Source organism: Narcine bancroftii, chromosome 2 (assembly GCF_036971445.1).
Source record: "Narcine bancroftii isolate sNarBan1 chromosome 2, sNarBan1.hap1, whole genome shotgun sequence".
Lineage (NCBI taxonomy): Eukaryota > Metazoa > Chordata > Chondrichthyes > Torpediniformes > Narcinidae > Narcine > Narcine bancroftii.
The window spans coordinates 228,669,982-228,695,732 of NC_091470.1; the positions used below are offsets into that span (position 1 = coordinate 228,669,982).

Here is a 25,751-nt window from a genome sequence, read left to right on the forward strand (position 1 = left end):
TTTCCTTATAACAGCATTGATAATACTGCTTGCTTTCTGAGTGCATTTCGAAAATTGGCTAGGATACATCTCGAACAGACACAAACATTTGCTCTCTTTAAACTCTGCAACCAAGTGGCACAAGAATACAAATTAAATCAATGCCTTCATCCAATTCAAATGAAGAAAGAACCCATTTCTAAGAATTCTGATCAATGTAAATATCAGTATTGTAATGATGCATTTCCACAGCCGATAAAGGCTGCGTAATATTTTCAAAGAGCATTTAATTAAACAACCAGTTACACATTCAGAGTTTAAAAAAACCAAATAGGCTAAACAATGTCAAATGCAGCCATGAAGATGTGACTGAGCCAGCAATGACAAAATGGCAGGAAGCAGAAACACAGTCATATCAACTGTGATTTTCTTCACTTTGGAATTAATATTGACCAGCAGTGCTAGGATCACACTGAAGGAGGCGGACGATGGAAGGATCACTTTTGGCGCCTCGGATGAACTCTTCAAGGGATAGCTTTCCTACAATAAAACAAAAACTTCTAAAAATGAGCATTTTAAATTAGATCAAATGGACTAAAAGAGTAGGGATGAAAGGAAGGTGCATGTAATAAAATATATTCTATTATATCAAGCTCAATGAGGAGAATATTTTTGAACAACAAGGCACTGTGTATATCAAATTAAAGAAGCACATCAAAGATAAAAAGTAAATTGATTTTAAAGGCATAAACATTTGGAATAGATGTTGCTTTTGTCTAGTCGATTTCAAAATCGGAGGTAAGATGTGAAAAATTACAGGGAAAGAGTGTTCATGATCTGGAGGTTAGGCACGATGGAAACTTGATTTTTCAATTGGTAACTATTATTGACCCCTTTGATAAACAATGGGATGAAAATTGCAAAAAAAGTCAAACTAAATGCTGCTCCTCCAGGGTGACAGTGAGCGACATCCCTGCCAGCTTCGTGTGCAAATGCCTAGTGGCAAAGTGTAATCACTCAGACGACCCAAGATCTTGTGCATGATGGTACAGATCTTGAGCAATTCTGTGCCATTGTGGAGAAAAACAACTGGCCTGTAGATCATGAGGAATCAGGGAGAGAAGGAGGTTGCAAAATGGGAGAGTTGTGAATGGAAGTGAAGAGCTTGAGATGAAAGTAGGGAGTCAGGAAGGAGATAGGATGAGAGTCACAGATGACCAGCTATCAGTTTGCAGAAGGGATGGAAGACAACATTTGGCAGGCAGATTTTGGGGAAAGGGAAGTGGAAAATTAAGGATTTTAAGCAAATGCTAGGAAGAACACTAAAAGGAAGAGCAACCAAAAAAGCCACAAAGACCTCAACTTCCAGTACAGATACCTTACCTTGTGGGCTCAAAAAGAATACTAGGTACATGATGTCAAAATGTTCATTGAACATTGAATGGGACAACTCCTGTTGCACTAAATACTATGTACAATCTTTACATCAACTAATATTTTATTTATAGATTCTGTATCATTGTTGAATGTTAAATGATGTAAATTCATAAACAAATGTTATTGCTAACTTGCTGAATCAAGGAGATTCTGGATCAATATTATTTAACATAAGTGGCTGGCAATAGTTTGCAAGGTGAGTTATATTAACAATCTGAATCACTGCAAAGAGCCCCTCACAAATACTTGGCCTTTAAAGTGCATGGATTTTGGGGGCAAATGTCACCTCAACAACCTGGCCTGATTTGGAATAGTGCCAGAGTAGATTCGTTTTGCAATTTGTTTTTATAATTGAGAGGACAAGACGAAAGATTGAAACCAAAAACAGGATACTACTTGGGCCAACAAGAGTTAGGAGCATGCTGAAACCATAGTAAACATTAGTTCAGCTCCAGTTGTGTCTAATGATGAGTACTACTACACATTTAGATGAATGTAATGGCTTTTTTGGAAAGGGTGAAGAAGTAATTATGGTTCCAGGTAAGAAAGTTAAATGGATTGTCTGAAATTGGAGTTTTTCTCTTTGGAATAGAAAACACCATGAATTAGAATAGCTCAAAATCAAATGAATTAGATAAAATGAAGATAAACCGTTACTATGGATATTCAGAGTAAACTAGTGGAGTGAAGCTAAAATAATTTTTGAAGAATCCGAACTGACTTAATAGGCTGAACAGCTTCCTTTCATATCACTACTCTATAATTTTATTTTATCATGACCCTTCAAAAGAGAGGTGGATAATTGTCTTTAGTTTTTTTTTTCAATTTTGTTTTTCACTTACTTCTTAAAAGATTACAATAGACAATGACATGAAAATACTTAACTATTCTCCCTGGTTGGCTTGCCTGCCAATTCTCAAAGGCCCATAAACTTGGTCTGCTACCATAAGGGCCTTGCAGCACAAATCTCTATAGGAGAACTAGAGAAACTGGAGAGGATATATAAATGATTCAGATATAAAATGGTGGCTTTGGCCTAAGCATCAGAGGAGAAAGGATCTAGAGCACAGGCTAATTGATGTGATTATTTTTATGAATGTACACCTCATACTTAAACTAATGCACAGTGATGCATTTTGGGAAATTAAACTAACGAGAAACATTGACTGATTAACAAGGCCCTGGGGAGCTTATCTGTAAAACAGAAAGGCCTATGGCAGGGGTTCCCAACCTGGGGTACATCCACCCCCAGTAGTACATTTGCACTTTTCTGGGGGTACATTGGGTCTGAGAGAATAACCACTACTGTACAATACATGGTATTGTAATCTGCAGTCAGATTGCACAATGTTGTGTTTTTTTAATCTTTAATTTTTAGGGGTACACGGGAACCTACAAAAATATCCACGAGGTACAGAGGAACAAAAAGGTTGGGAACCCCTGGGCTAGGGGTACAAACACCTAGTTCCTCGAAAGAGTGGACAGAGTTGATCAGAGTGGCAAAGACGGCATTTGCATGCTTGCCTTCATCAGTCGGGGCATTGAGTAGAAGAGTTAGGATTTCACACTACAGCTGCACAAGATGTTGGTGAGATAGCAGATGGAATATATATGCAGTTCCTGTTGCCAAACTTTAGCAAGGATGTGATCAAGAGCATGAAGAAAATATTCATCAGGATCTTGCCAGGAGTGGAGGCTTGAATTACAAGGAGAGATTGATAGGCTGGAACTGTTTTCCTTGGAGCAAAGGAAACTGAGGGGTGACATTATGGAGGCTTATAAGTTGAACAGCCACAGTCTTATTCCCCAGATGAGTCTACAACTAGACGGCACAGATTCAAGATGAGAGGAGAAATATTTAAAGAGGGGCAGGTTTTTCCATACAGAGGGTTGTGGGCATAAGGAACGAGCTGCCAGAGGAAGTGGTAGAGGCTGATAGAATTACAAAGTTAAAAAGACATTTGGATAGGTACATGGATAGGAAAAGGCTAGATTGATATGACCCAAATGCAGGGAAATGTCATGAGGGTATCTTGGTCGGCATGGATAAGTTGGGCTTCAGGGTCTATTTCTGTGTTATACAACTCTACTTCAGAAATATATAATGATATATATATCATATATAATGATTGAATAAAATAGACAGGGTTTTTTAAAGTAGAAAATTAAAATGTGCAACAAAAATTACATAAAGACTTGATTCATGCCAATGGAAAAATAACTAATTTCACAATGTTTACTTACTGCTCTTGAACTAGACACATTGGGAAGAAACATAGAACATGCTTCTGTTCAACATACATTTCATTTTTGTTAATACAACCACTCTTTGAAGCCACAAGAGAAGCTTTATAAAAACAGAATATGCTATCTTTTATTAATCTATGACTACAATATTGTACACAAGACCATAATCAATGGGACATAATTTTCAACTAGAAATGCTTCTGTTCAGTCAGGTTAGTCAGGAAGGTTCAGACGCTAGGTATTCAGGATTCGACAATGGCTGGACGGGAGAAGCCAGAGAGTGATTGTGGATGGTTGCTTTTCAGACTGGAGCCCTGTGATTAGTGGCGTGCCTCAGGGATCGGTGCTGGGAGCATTGTTGTTTATCATCTATATCAATGATCTGGATGATAATGTGGTAAATTAAATCAGTAAATTTGCAGATGACACTAAGATGAGAGACATTGTGGACAGCGAGGAAGGTTTTCAAAGCTTCCAGAGGGATCTGAACCAGCTGGAAAAATGGGCTGAAAATTACAGATGAAATTTAATGCAGACAAGTGTGAGGTGTTGCATTTGGAAGGACAAACCAAGAAAGAATGTACACAGTGAATGATTGGGCACTGACGAGTGCAGTAGAACAGAGGGACCTGGGAATACAGATTCATAATTCCCTGAAGGTGGTGTCACAGGTGGATAGGGTTGTATAGAGAGGTCTTGCCTTATTGACCTTCATAAATCAAAGTATTGAGTACAGGAGGTGGGATGTTGTGGTAAAGTTGAATAAGACATTGTTGAGACCAAATTTGGAGTATTGTGTGGAGTTTTGGTCATCTAACTACAGGAAAGATATCAATAATATAGAAAGTGTGCAGAGAAGATTTATTTGGATGTTGCCCAGACTTCATAAACCAAGCTACAGGGAAAGGTTAAACAGGTTAGGACTTTATTCCCTGGAATGTAGAAGAATGAGGGGAGATTTGATAGAGGTATTTAAAACTATGGGGAGTATAGACAGAGTAAATATAAGTAAGTTTTTTTGCACTGAGGGTTGATGAGATACAAACCAGAGGACATGGGTTAAGAGTGAAAGGGGAAAAACTTTATGGGGAACATGAGGGGGAACTTTTTCACACAGAGGTGGGAATGTGGAACGACCCGCCAGTTGAGGTGGTGAATGTGGGCTCAATTTCAACATTTAAGAAGAATTTGGACATGTATTTGGATAGGATAGGTATGGAGGGCTATGGACTGAGTACAGATCAATGGGACTAGGAGGCCAAAAAAATGGTTTGGCATAGACTAGAAGGGCTGAAGGGGCCTGTTTCTATGCTGTAGTATTCTATGGTTCAAATGCAGAATGTGGTTGTACATTCCATTAGTTACAATTTCAGGCATCATGCTATTTTTTTAATAAAAATTGCTACTTATTCATTTCTTATTCATCAATATATGTGAATATTTTAATGATTGGCTATTATGTGAAGGTAGTAAGGTGGAGATACATAGATTTCAGAGGAACTCGTGGACTTACCATCCCGGTTAGTGTCCATCTGTCTGAAGATCTTTTCGGTTCTTTTCTCAGGTGTAGACTCATCCTCTGGCATCCTCATCACAGAAGAAACCATTTTGTATATTGCCTGTATAAAAGGTGGTTTTGTATCAAAAGGAGTTCTCATTGATTATTGCAAGCAGAGTTCTGGTCACACTCTAAATTGATAGTGTGGATTTGGGTTTTAAATGAAGAAAAGACTGGATTAAATGCTTTTCATTTCCTTCCAAGGCTATAAAAAAAATTATTAATTCCACGCTACAATTTTAGGGTCATCTTCGATATGCTTTATGTAGAGTTGCTTCATCAGTCATTCAAGTATCAGAATTTTCCAACATTGAAATTATATAATACAGTAACAAAAACCATGCTGCCATAAATGTACACTCTCTAGAACTTAAGCTTGTTCTACCTCCAATCTTTCATAAGTGGATTGAAGAACTTTACTAGTAGAGGGTTACTTATAAATCATTTTATTGCTTTACTTTGTGGATAACATGTCAATGAGCTAAGCAGCAGAAATAATTAACTATAAATTTTAATTACAAAATAATGACAAAGTTCCAAAGAAACCAATAAAAGGTACTACGTTATCTCAATTCCATGGTTACATTTTCTTGTTGGCCCTTTGTTTCAATTGCTCTGGGCGCAACTTTTCCTCACTGGGCCATGCTAACTCCTAGAACTGACAGACTGATTGATGACCCTTAACTTTTATCCTTTCTACATTCTCTGACTAGTCACAGGAAGCAAAAGAGTGGGGCCATCCATTCTTCCCCCATTTCGGGATATGCTTTTAGGTGGGTCAATTCAACAACAAAAAAACCAAAGCCTATAAAAGGGGAATTACAACAATTAATGTGTGCTCAGCATGTCGCCAAGCTAACATCCATCACAGAAAAAATTCTGGTTCAGATATCTCAGCTGAATCCTGAATTACAGCTATCACCACTCTTGACGAGCCCATTTTTCTATCTGGTGAAGATCGCGCTGCAAGTTTTGAAACCTTATCACCACCCGTTACACCTCCAAACTTTGTCATCTGAAAAATTGCTAATTCATTATACCACATTATCATCCAGATCATTGATATAGATGGCAAACAACAATTTTCCCAGCTCCGATTTCTGAGGCACACCACTAATCACAGGCCTCTAGTTAGAGAGGCAATTATATACTACCACTCTGTCTTCTGCTGCAAAGTAGAAAAATGGGAGAATTTCTTCCGCCAGAGGTCGTTAATCTGTGGATTGTTGCCACAGGCCATTGTGAAGACAAGGACACTGGGTGCATTTAAGGCAGAGATTGATAGATTATACAGGGCATCAAAGGTTATGGGGAAAAAAGTGGGGCTGAGTGGGAAAATGGATCAGCTTGTGATTAAATGACAGAGCAGACTCGATGGGCTGAATAGCCCATTTCTGTGCCTATATCTTATGTCAAAGCCAATGTAGAATTGGAATTTACTACATCATACTAAGCGACTGAACCTTCTTGACCAACGTCCCACATAGGACCTTGCCACACTCCTTACTAAGGTCCATGTAGACAACATCTACAACCATTTGTGAATTTTTGTGAATATAGTACGCTGGTGACCTCTCTAATGCAGTGAGGTGTAACAAATTGAAAGACAATGCTGAGATCTGCCAGATCCACTCAGAAAGATTTGTGAGGAAACTAGGAGTCGATGTATCTCCATGGACAGAAGAACAAATGTACAGAAGAGTGAATGAAGCTCATCTCACAGAACATCTTGTATCTCATTTATGAGTTTTGGAAATCCTGAGCATGCAAATACATTGTTCATCAGAGACATCTGGGTAGAACGTGGTGTCACTGTAGGCTTTCTCTAAATAAATTATTTCACTGGTGGGTATATGTGTGCCTCATGCATCAACATCACTGACCCACCTGTTGTTATGGTGAACAATATTTCCAGTAAGGATCTGCAAGCAGCATCACCACTGAGGCAACCATAGAAAGAACATCTTGGCAGCTAAATGCTGGAGAAAATGCTTACTATTAGATTGAGTACTTTCTGTAGACCATGGAATGTGGGTGAATGGCCTACAGTATGTTCTGAAGCTGAGGTCAGGTTATCTGTTACTCTTCCACAATTGCTGCAGTATAGAGCTTTGAATTTATTTTGGTATTGGTGAAAATGTGTGATGCTTGATTAGCAATGGCATTAGGTGCTGATGCTTGACAAACTTCATCATTACATACCTGATGCCAGGAAAAGATCAGGTTGACTAACAGGGATTTCACACAGAGGTTTATTGATTTCTTCTACAGATCAAAAGATTCAGCTGAAAAACTGTGATAATTGGTTCAAAACCATTTACTGAACTGTGAATACTGAAGCAGCATAGAGATATTGAAAGGAAAATCAGTAACCTGAACTCTTCTGAACTTCTAAATTTGCAAATGGTACTAAACTGAGAGGATAATAATTTCTGATGAAGAGCAAGAAATTACAGAGGAACATAAATAAACTCACTTGCATGTTTGCTTCTGATTTCTTGAATAAAGTTCTACAATAAAATCCTTTTTAAGAAAGTGCTTTTTTGGATTACAGAAGGTATTAGGTTTGTAAATAATTGGTAATCTGTTGCATATTCTTCTATGTAAATGGGAGATTGAACATTCTTACTGCCCTTCTTGCAGGATTACTACTGATTAGACTCTAGCTGCTTTCAGGAGGCCAGAATAGCTGACTGTAAAATCGCCTATTCTACCCCAATGCAGCTGTCGGGTGGCCACCTGAAAGTGGAGAACCCGCAGGAGGAGCATCCCCCATTGCATCTGAAAGCAGCAGTGGGACTACGGCCACAGTCCACAGGAGCCGGTATTCGCTCGGATGCGGCTCTCCTTCAGCTGGCACGTTCAGGTGTCTTCTCCGTGGCCATCTGAATGTCCCAGCTGCACTCCCCCAGCTGCGTCTGCTGGTGCATTATCTGCATCCAAGCACCTGAAAGTGGCTAAAGACTAGAGTATTAAAATAAATAGATGGTAAATCATTTAAATCAAGTAAATTTATCTACTTGCCACCATTTGTGCTTTATTAAAGGTACCAAAAGCCTTTCCTTCTAGATTGCAGAAGTTTCCAATAAACCATTGGTTAATTTTTTTGGATAAAGAGGTGAGAGGGTGGAGAAAAATCCAATTAACAGCTCTGCAGCAGAGTCTGCAAGTTGCAAGCATCCATGGTTGATTTTAAAAGCTGGCATCCAACAGCATGCACTATTCTTCCAAATGGAAAAATGTTTGTTTCTCAATGGGATCGAAAGAGACAGCTGCAAAATTGTGATAAATCACTGTTCTGCTGTGGTTGAACCAAAAACATCCACAAAACCTGTGGATGTGCACAGGTGCTCAGAGAAATTGTCAGTGATATGACCACTTCAGAATGTCCAGTTATGTTGACAATATCAAATTGGGACGATAATCAGTACCAAGAAGGAATGCAATACTTAGGAGGTCATGAATAAACTCAGAAAATGGGGAAATTACTAGCTAATGAAATTCAATACAGATAAATGTGAGGTACAAGATTTTGATAGGAAGAAATACAGTGGTTACTCATGATTGTCACCAAGACCTATCCCATAAATATTCTGAAGATCACAGCTGACCAGAAACTGAACTATTCAGTTGCACACCTACAATGGTTACAAGACCGGTTACCCTGCAGTAGGTGACTCATCTCCCAATGTTTATCCACCTTTGGCAATCAATCTGCCACTCTAAATGCTCATTCCCAGAACCTCAGTGGCTGAAGAATGTACCATAACAAAATGCAGTGAAGATATTCAGTAACACTACTACACGTCACCTTTCAAACCTGTGACCTCCACCACCATCACAAATCAGATCAAGAATCGCAGATCTGAAACACTAATTATTTTTTCTTTTCCACTAAGTTTTCCCCAGCATTTTCCGTTTTTATTTCTGGTTTTCAGCATCTGGAGTTTTTTTTTTGTTTGATTTTCATTTCCAAACTTTCATTTGGTGGCATTTCTGCATTTACATGAATGCCAGGTGCCACTTGCAGCAGGCCCTTCTGCATTGAACCAGAGGTAATCGTATAGAAGAAATCACAGAGTGAGGAAAAAGCTTGGCCATGAGACAGTATATATTTCTGTTGCCATTGATGGTCCACAGTACCTCACGGACATCCAGTTGAGCTGCCAGATAGATTCTGAGACACACAGTGTAATAAAGGGATTATCAGTGTAAAGACTGTGTATTTTGGGACTTTGCCAACTCAATTTGTGGTAGTCCTACCAAACCATTTGTTGATGGACATTGAACTTATCCACCCTTAGTACATTCTGTGACATTTTCAATGCTTCATCCAAATGTTCAACATGAAGAGCATGTATGTACACATGTAAGCACTGATTCATCAGTTAAGGAAGGTGAATGGGTAGAAATGAAGAAGTTCCCTTGCCATGAGACTACATGAGATAACTTACTGATAGGACAAGATAGGGTGATGCAATGTCTGTAAGTATGATTCTGGATTATGACTATGCTAGGATTGTGTTGTACTTTTGCCTAATTTTTGTTAAGAAGATCAAAAGAATAAATAACATAAAACATTCCTATATTCGAGATAACTACGATCTTGGGTTTTAGTAAAATGTTTTTAAAGCAAGTGCTTTATTTGGAGCTGAATTTGTCCCATTTTTCCTTTTCTAACAAAAAAGTCTCGCTAGTGGCTACTTATTTTTCAACACTTAAGTGTGTTGTTCAGTTGATTTGTTCCTTCTAAGATTGGCTAAGAGTTATAGAAATGAAACAAATTGCTAAGATTCTGGCCAAACCAAAAAATATTTCAGACTATTTTTGTTCATTCTCAATCTAACCTTCAGAACTACAGCTTTCCCACAAATGTACTTTCTCAATAATAAGGGATTTACAAATCTTTCCCTTCTAAGCTAGTTAGAAAATTTTAATCGTCTGCTTGTGTGTATGGAAACAAGGTACGTTATGATGAGTTGAGTTGGGTTTCTATCCCTGCTAAGTCAAAGGTAACAGGGTCTTGCTCTCTCACTTATTCTAATGTGGGTTGGGCATGATTTTCCCAATATACTCTGCTTCCTCTATTCATATTATTGAACCCATTAAAATGGGCCATATGAGCTTTGGAGATCCCACCAAAAGTTACTTTATAATTCCCCCACACATTATCTTCCTGAATTGTCCTTGTTACATTACTCTCACTCTTAGCAAGCACGATTTTCACTGCTATCTCATTGCTATACCAAGGCTGAACTGGTGTTTTTTTTTCCTATTGCTTCACAATTATTTAGTACTATTTGCTACACTTTGATTCTAAACTCTTACATCGATGCAGAAAGAAAGGAAGGCATGAACCATGGGAAATGGCTGGAGTCGAAAATTGAAAATCTTTGAGCATGACAGAGCTTAAAATATTTTTTTTATAACAATGGAAAATGAAAGAGGAAACAGCTATTTATGACTGGAACATAGTTCAACGATGATCTTAGCTTCCTGCCATGACCAAAAGATACCTGGGCATTCAAACTTGTTTTAAAAACATTGTAAAACTTCTCTGGCAATCTGAAGCTGATAGTAAGACAGGCAAAAGAGTCCAAAGCTTTCCTTGTCTGTATCTCAGACGATGCTCTTATGAAATTAGATCAGATACTTGCCTCTCTGAACACGTGTGCTCAAGTTCTCACTTCTTGGTTTTGGCTGATGCTTCAGGCCTTGTGTGACTGAACCAATCAGTGACTAAATCCAAATAAAAAGTCATGTTTTTAATACATTTTTAAAAATGCAAGGCATCTTGATTGGCTATTGTGCTGGTCTTATTCAAGTCCTCTCCCTTAATACTTCTTTTCCATTACTCTAACCACCTCAAACTTTTCATGATGTTTTCTGCCATTTTCCACCCTGTCCCTACTTTCATGATTCATATTTGACCTTCTCCTTCCTTAACACCTTTCTCATCTGGGCTACCAATAAATAACCCATTGTTATTCCATGAAGTTGCACAACTTTCTCAACGACAATGCCTCCTTGTAATATCCTTGTAAGCATTCCATTCTCCTAGTTTCTTCATCTTATATCTTATCCAACACAACTTTCTGCACCACCTTTTCCTTGATCCTGGCTCTTTTTCTACCATGGCTGTCAGGGCTCTCAAGTCCATCTGTTCTATTTCCTGCTCTCACCCTCTTTCCTCCCATCCATACCACAAATTGGGTTCCATTTGAACTCTGAAATTAATCTGTGTGTTGTTCTGAAATACCCTCATGATGATTTAAATGAAAGGATTGTTCCCGTCATCAAAAGGCAACCACAATTTCAAAAAGTAACGGGGTGTAGGTTAATGGTGTGTAAATTGAGCGGCACGACTCCCAAGGCCGAATTGGCCTGTTAATATATAAATTTAAAAAGAATTGTAAAAATTTTAAAAATTGCACTTGCGTAACATCTTTCGCAGGTACCAACGAGAAACGTGGGAAAACCAATTATAGGCAGGTGTTTTAAGACAATGAGTAAATGGATTAAAGTGGGAAGAGGGGGCAAGTTTCAGAAAGCTGAGAGATGGAGGAATTTAGTGAAGGAGTTTTCAGGGTACTAGAGGAGGTAGGTGGTTGATGAGGGTGGTACAGTTGGCGCAGTGGTGAGCACAACACCTTTAGACTGGGGTTCGAATCCCACGCTGTCTGTAAGGAGTTTGTACATTCTCCCCTTGTCTGTGTGGGTTTTCCCTGAGGGTCTGGAATCCTCCCACCATTCAAAACATACTGGATGTGTAGGTTAATTGTGTGTAAATTAGGTGGTGCGGATTCATGGACCGAAATGGCCTGTTACCGTGCTGCATGACTAAACTTTATTTAAAAAAAATTAAATGACATAGATGCCTAAAGCCAGTGGTGGAACTGGAAGATTTCTATCAGAGAAATGGGAATGTTCTGGGAGAATTGCAAAAAGTTCACAAAAAAATGAGGTTTAATAAAATAGTAAAGTTAAAAGTAATTGATCTTTATTAGGAAAAATAATTAGAGTGGAAGATCAACCCGACGCTTAAATTGTAGGTGGAGGCCAGGGTGGAAAAGTAGAACTGAGTGCTGTGAATGTGTGGGATAAACCGTCACATTTCAGGAGTAAATGGGGAAGAAAAAGGCAGATAATATATCCTTAATGAATTCTAAATGCAATACCATATGCAAGAGAAGATGGATTTATGATATTCTGGTTAAAATAGGATAGGCAAAAGGTCCCAGGAGAAATTTAATTCAATTCAATTAAACAGATTTAAGGATGATAATGTAACTGGCCATGTTCCCTTCACACTTCCAATTACATGTGGGTTGAACTGGGTAATTTACTGGGACCATACCCGGTAATCACATGTGGGAAACATCCCAACCTGGCAGGGCGCGTTAAATTCAACCAGGCTGACACTTGGTGGGGGCAAGTGTCAGAGCCCAGCCAAGTTAACTCACTAATCCCCTTCTGGTGGCGTGAAAGCAAAACCTGCTCTCGCATTGTCACCGCTGGAGGCAGGACCCCCCACCCCCTTGAAGTGCTGGGTTGCCGATTAACCAGGTAAATCGGTGCAGTGGGAAAGGCTCCAGAGTGCAGCAGGCCCAGTAAGTTTTCCCACTTCTTAGGAGGGTTGGCAGAGTGAAAGAGAATACAGGGATGAGTAATGTGCCATTATCACAATTACAGATGATGCCACTGCAAACTTCAATATTGTGTTCAGGGAAGAAGCCCACGTGAAGATTTCAAACATGAACTTTCAGGGAAAAAGGTCAAGAGCTTGGTCAGTAGACCTGGGAAATGAAATGGAATTTAGACTAAAGATAGCAGTTTTGAAAAAAAAACACATTGCCTGGCTAAGAAGTCCATTTACAATACCTGCTTGTGTGGAGGCATGAAGGTTTGAGAAAATGGGTTCAAAGAATTAATCGTATTAATAAAGTAAACTGTCAATAGGGAAGATCAAGGCTACCACAGATGTCATGCTATAGAGAAGGAACAAGGAAGCAGATGCATCTCAAGCAATGGCATCTGCTGGACAAAGATGTTTATAATTTTCATCACTCATTATTGTGGAGAAGATCACGGAAGCAAAGGTATTGAAGTAAATAAGTGATACTGTCAACAATATACAAAGTATTAAGGAGGAATGAGTTAACATGATTAGTACATTTGCAAAGATCATCAAAATTGGTGATGTAGTGGACAATAATAAAGGATATCCACATTTACAACAGATCTACATGGAAAGGTGAACAAGGAGAGCCAAATAGAATTTAACTCTGCACTTTGATAATTTATACAGGACTTGCACAGTAAATGGTACAATCCCATGGAGTGTTATTGATGAATGCTACCTAGGAGTACAAGTGCATAGTTCCTCAAATGGCAATAGAGGGGACAGTGTGAATGTGACATTTGGCACTCTTGCTTTCATTGGGTAGGGTATTGATGCTTTCATTGGGTAGGGTATTGATACAACTGTTCAGAGCACTGGTAAGCTTGGAATACCATGTGCATCTCTGGTCACCCAGTGATAGCAAAAACTGGAAGGGGGTAAAAAAGAGGTTCACTAAGATGTTGCTACTATTGGAGAACTTGAATTATGGGGTTAAATCATGGTTTTTAGTCCCTAGAGCAAAGCAAACAGAGGGGTGACCTTATAGAGGTATATATGGTGAGAGGCATGGATAAAATGAATACTCATAGTCTCTTTCCCAGACTGGACTGTTCTTGAACTTGGGGACACATATTTAAGGTGAAAGGGGAGAGATTTAAAAGGGAGCAGAGAGGCAGGTATTTTACCTAGCTGCCAGAGCAAACTATAGCATCAATTAAAAAGACATCTGGTTGCATGGTCGAGCTGGGCTCAAGGGTCTGTTGTGTGCTCTACAACTCGATTATTCCAAATAGGACAACAAGACTCAAATTAAATAAGGCAAATAGGTCATTTGCACAATGCAGGATCATTCATTAAAACCAGCAAAGGTTGATTAAATATTAAACTAAAACTTGTTGCTGCCAACAAAATAAAAGTTTTCCATGTGTTTTGTGAGGACATGAACTTAAATGACCTTTTCTTCACAACGTGAATTTGGAGACAGTCAAGAATAACGGAGAGACAAATGAGTCAGATGACTAATTTGTAATGTAGGAACTGGTAGTTAATACAAATGGATTGAGTTGGGGGAGACTTAGAAAAGCCAGAACACCGAGAGCCAGATGGGAACGAAAAGTTAATTACTGTATTTCTACACATATAACGCACACATTATATGCATATTTTACAAACCAGGTAACCCCCGCGCATTATATGCATGTGTGTGTTATATGAGAATATTTTTACATGTTGAAAGAGGGCACACAATTAATGGCGGGCATGGGAAATTCGAACTAGCAATTTACAGTGAGTGTGGGAATATAATAACGGCATTGAAAGAACGTGCACAGTAGCAGTCGTAGGAAAGATGCTCCAGCAATTTATAGCAAGTGTGGGAATATTAACGAGCATGGAAATATAATAGCAGCACTGAAAGAACAGGTACAATTAATAGCATGGGAAAGATGCACTGGCAATTTATAATGAGTGTGGGAATATTAGCGAGTATGGAAATATAATAGCAGAATTGAAAGAATGCACAAAATTAATAGCCACCATGGGAAAGACTCACTGGCAATTTATGGTGAGCATGGGAATATAATAGTGGCATTGAAAGAACGTGCACAATAGCAGCCGTGGGAAAGGTACTCTGGAAATTTATATCAAATGTGGGAATATTAGCGAGCATGGAAATATAACAGCAGCAATGAAAGAATGAGCACAATTTATAGTAGCTGTGGGAAAGACTCGCTGGCAATTTATAGCGGCAGTGGGAATATTAGTGAGTGTGGGAATATAATAGTGGCTGTGGGAAAGATGCGCTGTTAATTTATAGCGAGTGTGGGAATATTAGTGAGTGTGGGAATATAATAGTGGCTGTGGGAAAGGTGCGCTGGCAATTTATAGCAAGTGTGGGAATATTAGTGAGTGTGGGAATATAATAGTGGCTGTGGGAAAGGTGCGCTGGCAATTTATAGCAAGTGTGGGAATATTAGTGAGTGTGGGAATATAATAGCGGCTGTGGGAAAGATGCGCTGGCAATTTATAGCAAGTGTGGGAATATTAGTGAGTGCGGGAATATAATAGTGGCTGTGGGAAAGATGCGCTGGCAATTTATAGCAAGTGTGGGAATATTAGTGAGTGTGGGAATATAATAGCGGCTGTGGGAAAGATGCGCTGGTAATTTATAGCGAGTGTGGGAATATTAGTGAGTGTGGGAATATAATAGCGGCTGTGGGAAAGATGCGCTGTTAATTTATAGCGAGTGTGGGAATATAATAGCGGCTGTGGGAAAGATGCGCTGATAATTTATAGCGAGTGTGGGAATATTAGTGAGTGTGGGAATATAATAGCGGCTATGGGAAAGATGCGCTGGCAATTTATAGCAAGTGTAGGAATATTAGTGAGTGTGGGAATATAATAGTGGCTGTGGGAAAGATGCACTGGCAATTTACAGCAAGTGTGGGAATATTAGTGAGTGTGGGAATATAATAGTGGCTGTGGGAAAGATGCGCTGGCAATTTATAGCGGCAGTGGGAATATTAGTGAGTGTGGGAATATAATAGCGGCTGCGGGAAAGATGCGCTGGCAATTTATAGCGGCAGTGGGAATATTAGTGAGTGTGGGAATATAATAGCGGCTGTGGGAAAGATGCGCTGGCAATTTATAGCAAGTGTGGGAATATTAGTGAGTGTGGGAATATAATAGCGGCTATGGGAAAGATGCGCTGGCAATTTATAGCAAGTGTGGGAATATTAGTGAGTGTGGGAATATAATAGTGGCTGTGGGAAAGATGCGCTGGCAATTTATAGCGGCAGTGGGAATATTAGTGAGTGTGGGAATATAATAGCGGCTGTGGGAAATATGCGCTGGCAATTTATAGCAAGTGTGGGAATATTAGTGAGTGTGGGAATATAATAGTGGCTGTGGGAAAGATGCGCTGGCAATTTATAGCAAGTGTGGGAATATTAGTGAGTGTGGGAATATAATAGCGGCTGTGGGAAAGATGCGCTGGCAATTTATAGCAAGTGTGGGAATATTAATGAGTGTGGGAATATAATAGCGACTGTGGGAAAGATGCGCTGGCAATTTATAGCAAGTGTGGGAATATTAGTGAGTGTGGGAATATAATAGCAGCTGTGGGAAAAATGCGCTGATAATTTATAGCAAGTGTGGGAATATTAGTGAGTGTGGTAATATAATAGTGGCTGTGGGAAAGATGCGCTGGCAATTTATAGCAAGTGTGGGAATATTAGTGAGTGTGGGAATATAATAGCGGCTGTGGGAAAGATGCGCTGATAATTTATAGCAAGTGTGGGAATATTAGTGAGTGTGGGAATATAATAGTGGCTGTGGGAAAGGTGCATTGGCAATTTATAGCAAGTGTGGGAATATTAGTGAGTGTGGGAATATAATAGTGGCTGTGGGAAAGGTGCACTGGCAATTTATAGCAAGTGTGGGAATATTAGTGAGTGTGGGAATATAATAGTGGCTGTGGGAAAGATGCGCTGTTAATTTATAGCGAGTGTGGGAATATTAGTGAGTGTGGGAATATAATAGCGGCTGTGGGAAAGATGTGCTGGCAATTTATAGCAAGTGTGGGAATATTAATGAGTGTGGGAATATAATAGCAGCTGTGGGAAAAATGCGCTGTTAATTTATAGTGAGTGTGGGAATATTAGTGAGTGTGGGAATATAATAGCGGCTGTGGGAAAGATGCGCTGGCAATTTATAGCGAGTGTGGGAATATTAATGAGTGTGGGAATATAATAGCAGCTGTGGGAAAAATGCGCTGTTAATTTATAGTGAGTGTGGGAATATTAGTGAGTGTGGGAATATAATAGCGGCTGTGGGAAAGGCGCGCTGGCAATTTATAATGAGTGTGGGAATATTAGTGAGTGTGGGAATATAATAGCGGCTGTGGGAAAGGCGCGCTGGCAATTTATAGCGAGTGTGGGAATATTAGTGAGTGTGGGATATAATAGCGGCTGTGGGAAAGATGTGCTGGTAATTTATAGCTAGCATAGGAGTATTAAAGTGAGTATAAGAATATAATAGCACAATGAAAGAATGGGCACAATTTATAATGGAGGGAGGGAGTTACCTGAGATGATGACAGTTGTTGTTGTAATTTTACATTGAGTGAATTTTTTTTACCAAACCTGTTAAGTGAGTTTGGCTCTGGAAAAAAAACAATTGGATAAATGAGGATTTCTGATTTGTTTCAGGTATCCTCATTTGTCAGAATCTTTTTAAAAATTGGATAAATGAGGATTTCTATCCAATCTCGGAAAATCGGAGTTGTACTGTATTCTTCAATACAACACAAGGCAAAGTTGTAGGCCAAATCTAGTCCCTGAATTATAACCTCATTGAATGTGTAACTAACAGTTTGGGAAGCCTGAAGAGAAGTGAAAGCAAAGTCAACAAAACCAGTATATTCAACAAGGCAGGTTTTTTGAGGATCCCATACGCAACATAATGGTGCTATTTGATATTTAATATGAGAAATTAAAACACACTAAAAGTCTTCAGTGTGTACAAATTTTGTGTTTTGTACTTTGGGCAAAAGATCCACATGACTAGTGTAACAGATGAAATAATCGCTCAAAGTATACAAATGCATCACCACAATGTCCAGGGTTAAGCAACAATTTGGTAAATGTTATGTTAAACAGAAAGCATGAGTAAGTCATGCCTTATCATCAATTTCCTCAATACCTGCTCCCAGCAAAATTAATGCAAAAATAGAATGGGAACATCATTTTCCCTTCCCATCATTTTCCCTTCCCACATACATTTGGTTACTTACATTTGCTATTACAGTGTCAATTTCCAGAAAGGCAAGAATACTACAATTCAAGTAACTCAGCCTTGTCAGCATCACCCAAACTTAAAAGGTTAAATAAAAACAAAATTACAAATTAGACCTTTCCTCAATTATCTGGCAAGGTCCCATTATAACAAGCTCTAGAGGCCAAATGAGTGTTGGAGGAGGGAATGTGGTTGGATTGTTGTTCCAGGAAGAAGCGTAGGGCTTTAAGACCTTTCTGATAGGGGATGAAGATGTTCAGAGACTGAACATCCAAGGCAAGGATGAGACTGTGGGAGTCAGAGAATTGGAAGATGTCAAAGTGCTGGAGGGTGTGGGATATTCCAAATTTAGAAACAAATGATGACAAATTGGCAGCTTGACACAATTATGTTTTAAAAAAAAAACACAACCACTGCGTTCCAGAAAATTGTTCCTAAAATTCCAGAACACAGTCTGTGTAAAAGATCCTGGAGGTAAAATATTGTTCTGACATTTTACCTGCTGAATTCCGAGAGAATTTCACAGAATGCCTGTAGTCTAAACACAACTGCATGTGGTCAGTAGCAACGGCTAAAGATTGGGACGCGACTGATGATGTGCAATGTGCTGTACATTGCACGTAGGTTATACGTCACGGTCGACACAGTGGCATCCCATGTCCAGCCTATGAAAATACTGCATCTCAGGTATTTAGTGTAAACTTGCGGTGAGATCCCAATTTTTGGCATTCTAGTCATTCCAGTGTAAATGGCAACTCCAGAAGGTAGGTGTGATAATTGTCGATGGAAAAAAAACTATCAGTTATATGTAATAAAACATAAATGAAAGGCTCTTTAAAACAAAAACAGGGTCTTGGTAAAATAGACTTTGAGGTACCCCACATTTCACCTGTCAAAAAAATTAAAAAGAGCACACAGAAAAAAATGAATCTCAGGATTGCATGTCATACATATACTCAGATAATAAATCGGAAATCATTGGGGGGAAATAAGTACAGGAGCCTAAAGATAAGTTCTCAACGGCACAAGGACAGCTTCTTCCCCACTGTGATCAGATTCATAAATGACGAAACAAAAGCCCCTTTCACACAGCCACTTCAAGGCAGGAATATTGCACCTTTATTATGCCACGCCTTCAATGTAACAGGTATGAACACAGAATGGTGGGGGGGAAGGGTCATTGTAGTGCCGTCTAAGCTGGCAGCGGAGATAGTCACAGTGCCAATTGACTTCTGTGTTAAAAACTGCAAGCCAGCAGACTGAGACGGGACGGGAAGGGATGTGTAATTGTCGATACTGTGTAATAGTCAAACCCCCTCCCCCCCCGCCTTATTTGGCCTTAAAAAAGGATGGTTTTTATAGGACCCGTGTAAAAGTTGACCTTGGCCACCAACCCATCTGAACTCCCGCCCGCTGATCCTCACCCCCACTGCCCACTCATCCAAACTCCTGACCGTGGATCCTTGTCACTGACATTCGCCAATTCGAACTCCCAACCGTGGATCCTCACCACTGATGTCCGCCCATCTGAACTCCCAACTGTGGGTCCTCACCCCAGCACCCACCCATCCGAACTCCTGACCGTGGATCCTTGCCACTGATGTCTGCCCATCCAATATCCTGACCTCAGATCCTCAGCCCAGCACCTGCCCATCTGACCTCTCAACTGCATATCCTCGCCTCAGCACCCACCTGCCCAAACTCCTGACCATGGATCCTCGTCCTAGCCACCCGACCATCCGAACTCCCAACCGCGGATTCTAGCCCCAGTGCCCGTCCATCTGAACTTCTAACCACAGATCCTCGTCCAAGCACCCACCCATCTGAACCCCCGACCGTGGATCCTTGTCCCAGCCACCCGACCATCCGAACTCCCAACCGCAGATTCTAGCCCGTGTCTGCCCATCTGAACTTCTGACTGTAGATTCTCGTCAAGCACCCACCTATCTGAACTCCCGACCGTGGATCCTTGTCCCAGCCGCCCACCCATCTGAGCTACCGACACCCCAACCATGAACTTATCACCCAGTGCCAGCCATCCGAGCTTTCGATGCCTTGAACAACGCAGGTACTTGTGAGGTCAAAAGTTGGACCCATGTAAAAGTCGACTTCTTTTTTTGCCCAAAAGTGGTCCAAAAAATTCAATGATTACATGAGTATATACAGTACATTATATGCCACACTAGAACACTGATGCTGTTGTGTTACAAGTCACACCTCTTTTGCATCCAAAATGCTGTGTAAAATGACACTCTGGGGCAGTATTATGCCAGTGTTGTTTGGTTCAGTGTAAACAAGCAAAGCTGGCTTAATTACGGGTCTTCTTTATGGCAGTATTGTGGGATCTCTATGTAAAAAAAGGACTAAAAACATTCCCTTCCTTTGCACTATTTTTATCAACTGTTGCAAGGTGGTGTATATGAATGTTTTCACTGTAATGTTGCTACAAAACATGTCTTGTTCATGTCAATTGATTCTGAAATCTGAATCTGAAGTCTTTTTAGTTTAATGTTGTTCAATATTTTTTTGGTTTTGCTTTCATGAATGCATCTGATTGAATCTCAACACCCCTCCCCTCACCAAAACTACAACATCCAAAAAAACTTCTATTAAGTGTACTATTTAGTTATTCCTTTTACAAAATACCTGTTCAGCTGCAGCAAGTAATTTCAGTGTACATGTACATTGAATAATGTTGTGTATGACAAATAACTCATTTTTAACATCCAAAGCCATTGACTTTTAACTCATGATATCAGTTAACCAAGCAGATAATCACCAACTAAAATATACATTAAATTATAAAAATTTATAAAACTCAAACCAGCCAAGACTTTCTCCCCCACATGCTTCTTTCCACTTTTCATTTTGTACTTTTCGACATTAAATATAAATGGGAATTTACTGGCATACATTTATTCAATTTTAAGTAAACACTGCAACCATATTTTTACTGTAAATGTGTGAAGTGTTTACTTGCATTAAGAATACCTTATCTTCAATAAGATGGTGTGAAATTTGAGGAGTCAATCCCTGCAATCTTGAAACATCAGGAAAACAGTTCTCTGCGATACTGTTCTTTGGAACTCTCACTACTCTTCTGCCAAACCTCCTGCAGATAAATTAAACCCACTTCTGGAAAACATCCAGAACTCAGTTAGGCTGAGTATTTGGGTAAATTACTTAAGTTGGGTATAAAATGCAAAAAGTGCCAAATGATAACTATAATTATACATGGAACTTAAGAAATAGAAAAAAAAGCCAAATTCAATACACTTCCTCCCCCCTTAACCACCACTATTTTTATTTTTTAAAAATTAAGACTATTAATCTCAGACTACTGCCCATTTTGAGAAGAAAAGCACTTGAGCCGTTAATGGAGTTTGTTTGTTCTCCCCATGTTTTTGAGGGTTCCCTCTGAGTGCTCTGCTTTCATCCCACCCTCCAAAACATACCAGGGTTTTAGGTTAAATGGGATATTTGGTTGGCAGGGGCTCATGGGCCAGAAGGGCCTGTTACCGAGCTGTACATCTAAAATTTTTTAAAGATAGATGGTTCATTTTTGTAATTAATGTGTCTCATAATAATGTTGTCCAGCCACTATTGTTTAACTTCATGTTTCCATGACATTTATGATGAAAATATTGTTATAATCATTTTCTCAAAAACAAAACTACAGAGAAATAAGTGACAAAGCATGAATAAAGTCTGAGAACACATTTGTGCTTTGTGATTACACAAAGTAAGAAATTCTAAACATAAATCTCAATGAGAGGACAAAAACAAAAAGTCAATAGATTTAGATTATTGAAACATTTTAAGAATGTGTTACACCATGCAAGAAATTGCAAGAATTGAGGGTACCTGAACAATCTCCAGCATTTCTGACTTGCTGATATATCCATTTCCATCTAGATCATACATACTGAACGCCCACTTTAGCTTCTGCTCCAGTTTGCCTCTTGACGTGACACTTAGTGCAATGATAAACTCCCGAAAGTCTATTGTTCCATCTCCATTGGCATCAAAAGTGCGAAAAACATGCTCAGCAAATTTGGAAGCATCCCCATAGGGAAAGAAGTTCCCATAAATTTTCTTGAATTCTTCCATTGACAAGTTGCCACTCGGGCAATCCCTGAGGAAACCCTTATACCACTCCTGAATTTCGTGCTCTGTGAAGTCTGTGCTGTCCAGCAAATCCTGCATCACCTCAGGCCGTAGCTTGCTATTCTGCTTCCCCATCTCAAATTTAAAGGTCTTAAGCTGCAGAACAATTGCAAAAGAACATTGATTTGAACCAAGTTAAAGTGAATCCAATCCAATATTCCAAGTGACATTTCAATTTCAAAAGATAAAAAGACATCAAAAACATGCAACTCTGAGAAATACAAAACTCTGCACATATACAGGTTGATACTGAAGGCTAAAGCCAAAATCCTGTTTAGAATCCATAACAAGAATTTTAATCCAAAGCTCCCAAAATATTACTAATTATCATTATTATCACCTTAGGAAGGAAAGGTTGATAGATATGGGATCAATTCCAAATTAAGAAGAAATTGCCTTTTTCATTCAGTATTTAGCAGAGAAATGTTCTCAGAAAAAGGTCACAACAAAATCAAATACAAATAAGTGTATTCAAAAGCAATTTACAGCAATACAATTTGGAATAATTAAAACTCTCTTTTGTTTAGAGATACTTTCAAATGAATATGATAAACAAAATCAAAGTATCCGAATTGCAGCCCAATGCTGCAGAATCAATGATATCCAGTTATTCCTCGATTTACCTATATTCTGAGTTATGAGTTTTCCCTAAAATAATATTGATCCTTTGAGTTGAGCTTCTTTGATTTGTGAAGTGATTTTGTACCTATAACTATTAGAGCACCACTCTTGATGCATAGGAATACCTTGCATACACTTCCAAAATAGCTATGATGCTTTTTGTTGAGTCTTTTTAATTTATGAAAAGTTTCAGTTCAAATAATAATAATTTTGTAAATAAAAACAAATTCAGTTTTATATTGCAAGTTATTGGAATACAGTGCTTCCCATCAACTTAATATAGTGCACAGTAGAGTTACATTTTCCACTCTGCCCAAAAGTGAATCTAGACTATCTGTTACACACTTATTTCCTTTCTGAATCTATCTCCATCTCAAAAGACAGACTTGCCATCACCACCATCATCTTTATAAGCCCACTGAACCCCTCAGCCATCTCAACCAAGGGTCTTCCTATGGGTCTTCTTCCTGCAAGGTTGTTATCCCCTTTCCTCGATTTCTCAGAATTTGTTCAAGATATTGGGCTTCTGAAATTTAATTTTTAAAAGCACAGTAATAGGTCATTTCCATGCTGCCCAATTACACCCCTGTACATTTTGAAGGCCTCCTTCTTCTGTAAGGATGGCTTTTCCTCTGCTATAATTGATGGAGCTCTCATACAAATTTCTTCCATCTCCTGCATGTCTGCTCTTACCCACCCCCAAGCAGAATTGGTGCTGGCTCCATTGTTGTTTGTCATTTATATCAATGATCTGAATGAAAGTATGTGGTAAATTGGATCAGCAAATTTGCAGATGACACTGAGGGGTACAGCGGGTAGGGACTGGAACAGCACTTCCAATCACGGTAAAGGTTCACTTGCACCGCTTCTAACCTGGTCTACTGCATTAAGTGATCACAATTATGTTCCCCCTACTTTGGAGAAATTAAATATAGACTAGGAAACTATTTTATGGAGCACCTACATTCTATTGGCAATGGCCTCTTTGAGCTTCCAACTCTCAACTCCCACACCGACATGTCAATTTTTCTCCATTATTACAAAGGCCAAATTCAAAATAGAAGACATCTCTTATTCTGGTTTGGTGGCTTAAAAACCAATGGTATGAATATTGAATTTTTCCATTCTGGATCATCTACACCCTGGACACACCTATCCAACTAGTCTTCTTTTACCTTTGTTCACCTTTTCCCTTCCCCTTCCTCCCCCAGTTCCATTTGCCCATAATCCTCTTACCTTTCACTTATAAGCCTCTGTCCCACCCTTCCCTCATACTGCTTTAGCATGTTAATCTTTGCTCTTCTCAATCTTGATATAGGGTCTCCATATAAAACATACACCTTTTGCTGCCACAGATGCTAATCACCCTGGTTTACATACTTGCAGGTAGCAAAGACTTGGAAGAACATGATGCAAATTTAAAAAAGGTACTTGACAAAGCCCGAAAGGTTAATCTTAAGATCAACCCCTGTAAGTGCAGGTTTCAGCTGAACAGGTTGGTTATGGAGGCCATGTTTTCACAGGAGAAGGCCTGAAGGTGGACCCTTCAAAGACTAGAGTAATCAGTGACATGCCGATACCGACAGACGTGTCAGTGCTACAACGTTTCCTGGGCATGGTCAACTACCTGAGCAAGTTCATTCTGAACACCAGTGATCTTTCTGCCCCACTAAGGGAGTTGACACATAAAGTTGTGGTTTGGTCCTGGCAAGAGCAACAACAAAATGCATTCCACGCATTAAAAAGGCATATGTCATGCCCACCTGTTCTATCATACTACGACGTGTGCAGACTAGTCATGCTAACCTGTGATGCATCACAGTATGGTCTGTGTGCAGTATGCCTGCAGGATGGAAAACCAGTGGCCTACGCATCCAGATCATTCACCACCACGGAGACCAGATACGCCCAAATAGAGAAGGAATTGTTGGCAGTAGTTTTCACCTGTTCAAAATTTAATGACTATATTTATGGTAGACCAGTGACCATAGAAACAGACCACTTACCTCTGGTCACAATTCTGAAAAAGCCAATCCATGCGGCTCCTGCACAATTACAGAGGATGATGCTCAGGCTTCAGAAATACAACCTGACTTTAGTTTACAAGTTCGGAAAAGAAATGCACTCAGTCAATGTGCTATCTCGTGCTCCCAGAAAATGCACGATCCAATGAGCTGAGGAAGACGACACGTTTGATATAATGACAGTAATGCACTTTTCCTCCTCCTGGTTGGATGAACTGAGACAGTACACCGCTGAAGACACAACTTTGAGGACCCTGAGCACTTTTATCAAGGGCGGCTGGCCTGACAAGCAGCGCAGCCTATCACCTGAAGTGCAACCCTACTTCCCTTTCCGGGATGAATTACTCATCAATAATGGAATCATAATGAAAGCCCCGAGAGCAGTAGTTCTGAGTTCACTGCAAAACATTTATGTCAACATCCTGCACAGAGGGCACCCAGGGGCAGAAGCAACCAAACGTAGGGCTAGAGACATAGTTTTTTGGCCAGGGATGACCAAGAACATAGACCAGGATGTACAAGCTTGCTCAGGGTGCAACAGGACCAGACCGCACCAACAGAAGAGCCGCTGCAGCTTCACGTGGTGCCGGACCTCCCCTGGTCAACCATGGCAGCAGACATCTTCGAATGGCACGGTCAACAGTATTTAATTCTTGTCGATTCATATTCTGGATGGTTTGAGAGAGACCTTTTACCCAACGTCACTTGTCGGCAGTCACTATCAAGTTAAAGAGTCACTTTTCAGTGCATGGGCCCGCCCCCCCGCCCCCCCCACCCCTACACTCTGCTGTCAGACAATGGC

General features: G+C 39.6%; 1 protein-coding gene across 6 annotated transcripts in view; it reads right to left on the bottom strand.

Annotated features, from left to right (window-relative positions):
• Positions 1 to 25,751, bottom strand: part of LOC138755121 (neurocalcin-delta) — a 68,291-nt gene that overhangs the window by 8,215 nt on the left and 34,325 nt on the right. For 4 of the 6 annotated variants that reach the window (XM_069920456.1, XM_069920454.1, XM_069920453.1 and 1 more), the window contains exons 2-3: positions 22,002 to 22,400; positions 5,177 to 5,282 (exon numbers count right to left, since the gene is read on the bottom strand). In XM_069920456.1, coding sequence (XP_069776557.1) covers positions 5,177 to 5,282; positions 22,002 to 22,400 — 505 coding nt within the window. Of the gene's footprint in view, positions 1 to 249; positions 520 to 5,176; positions 5,283 to 10,878; positions 10,961 to 22,001; positions 22,401 to 25,751 lie in introns of those variants that run through there. The other 2 variants (XM_069920455.1, XM_069920457.1) reach the window with 2 other exon arrangements.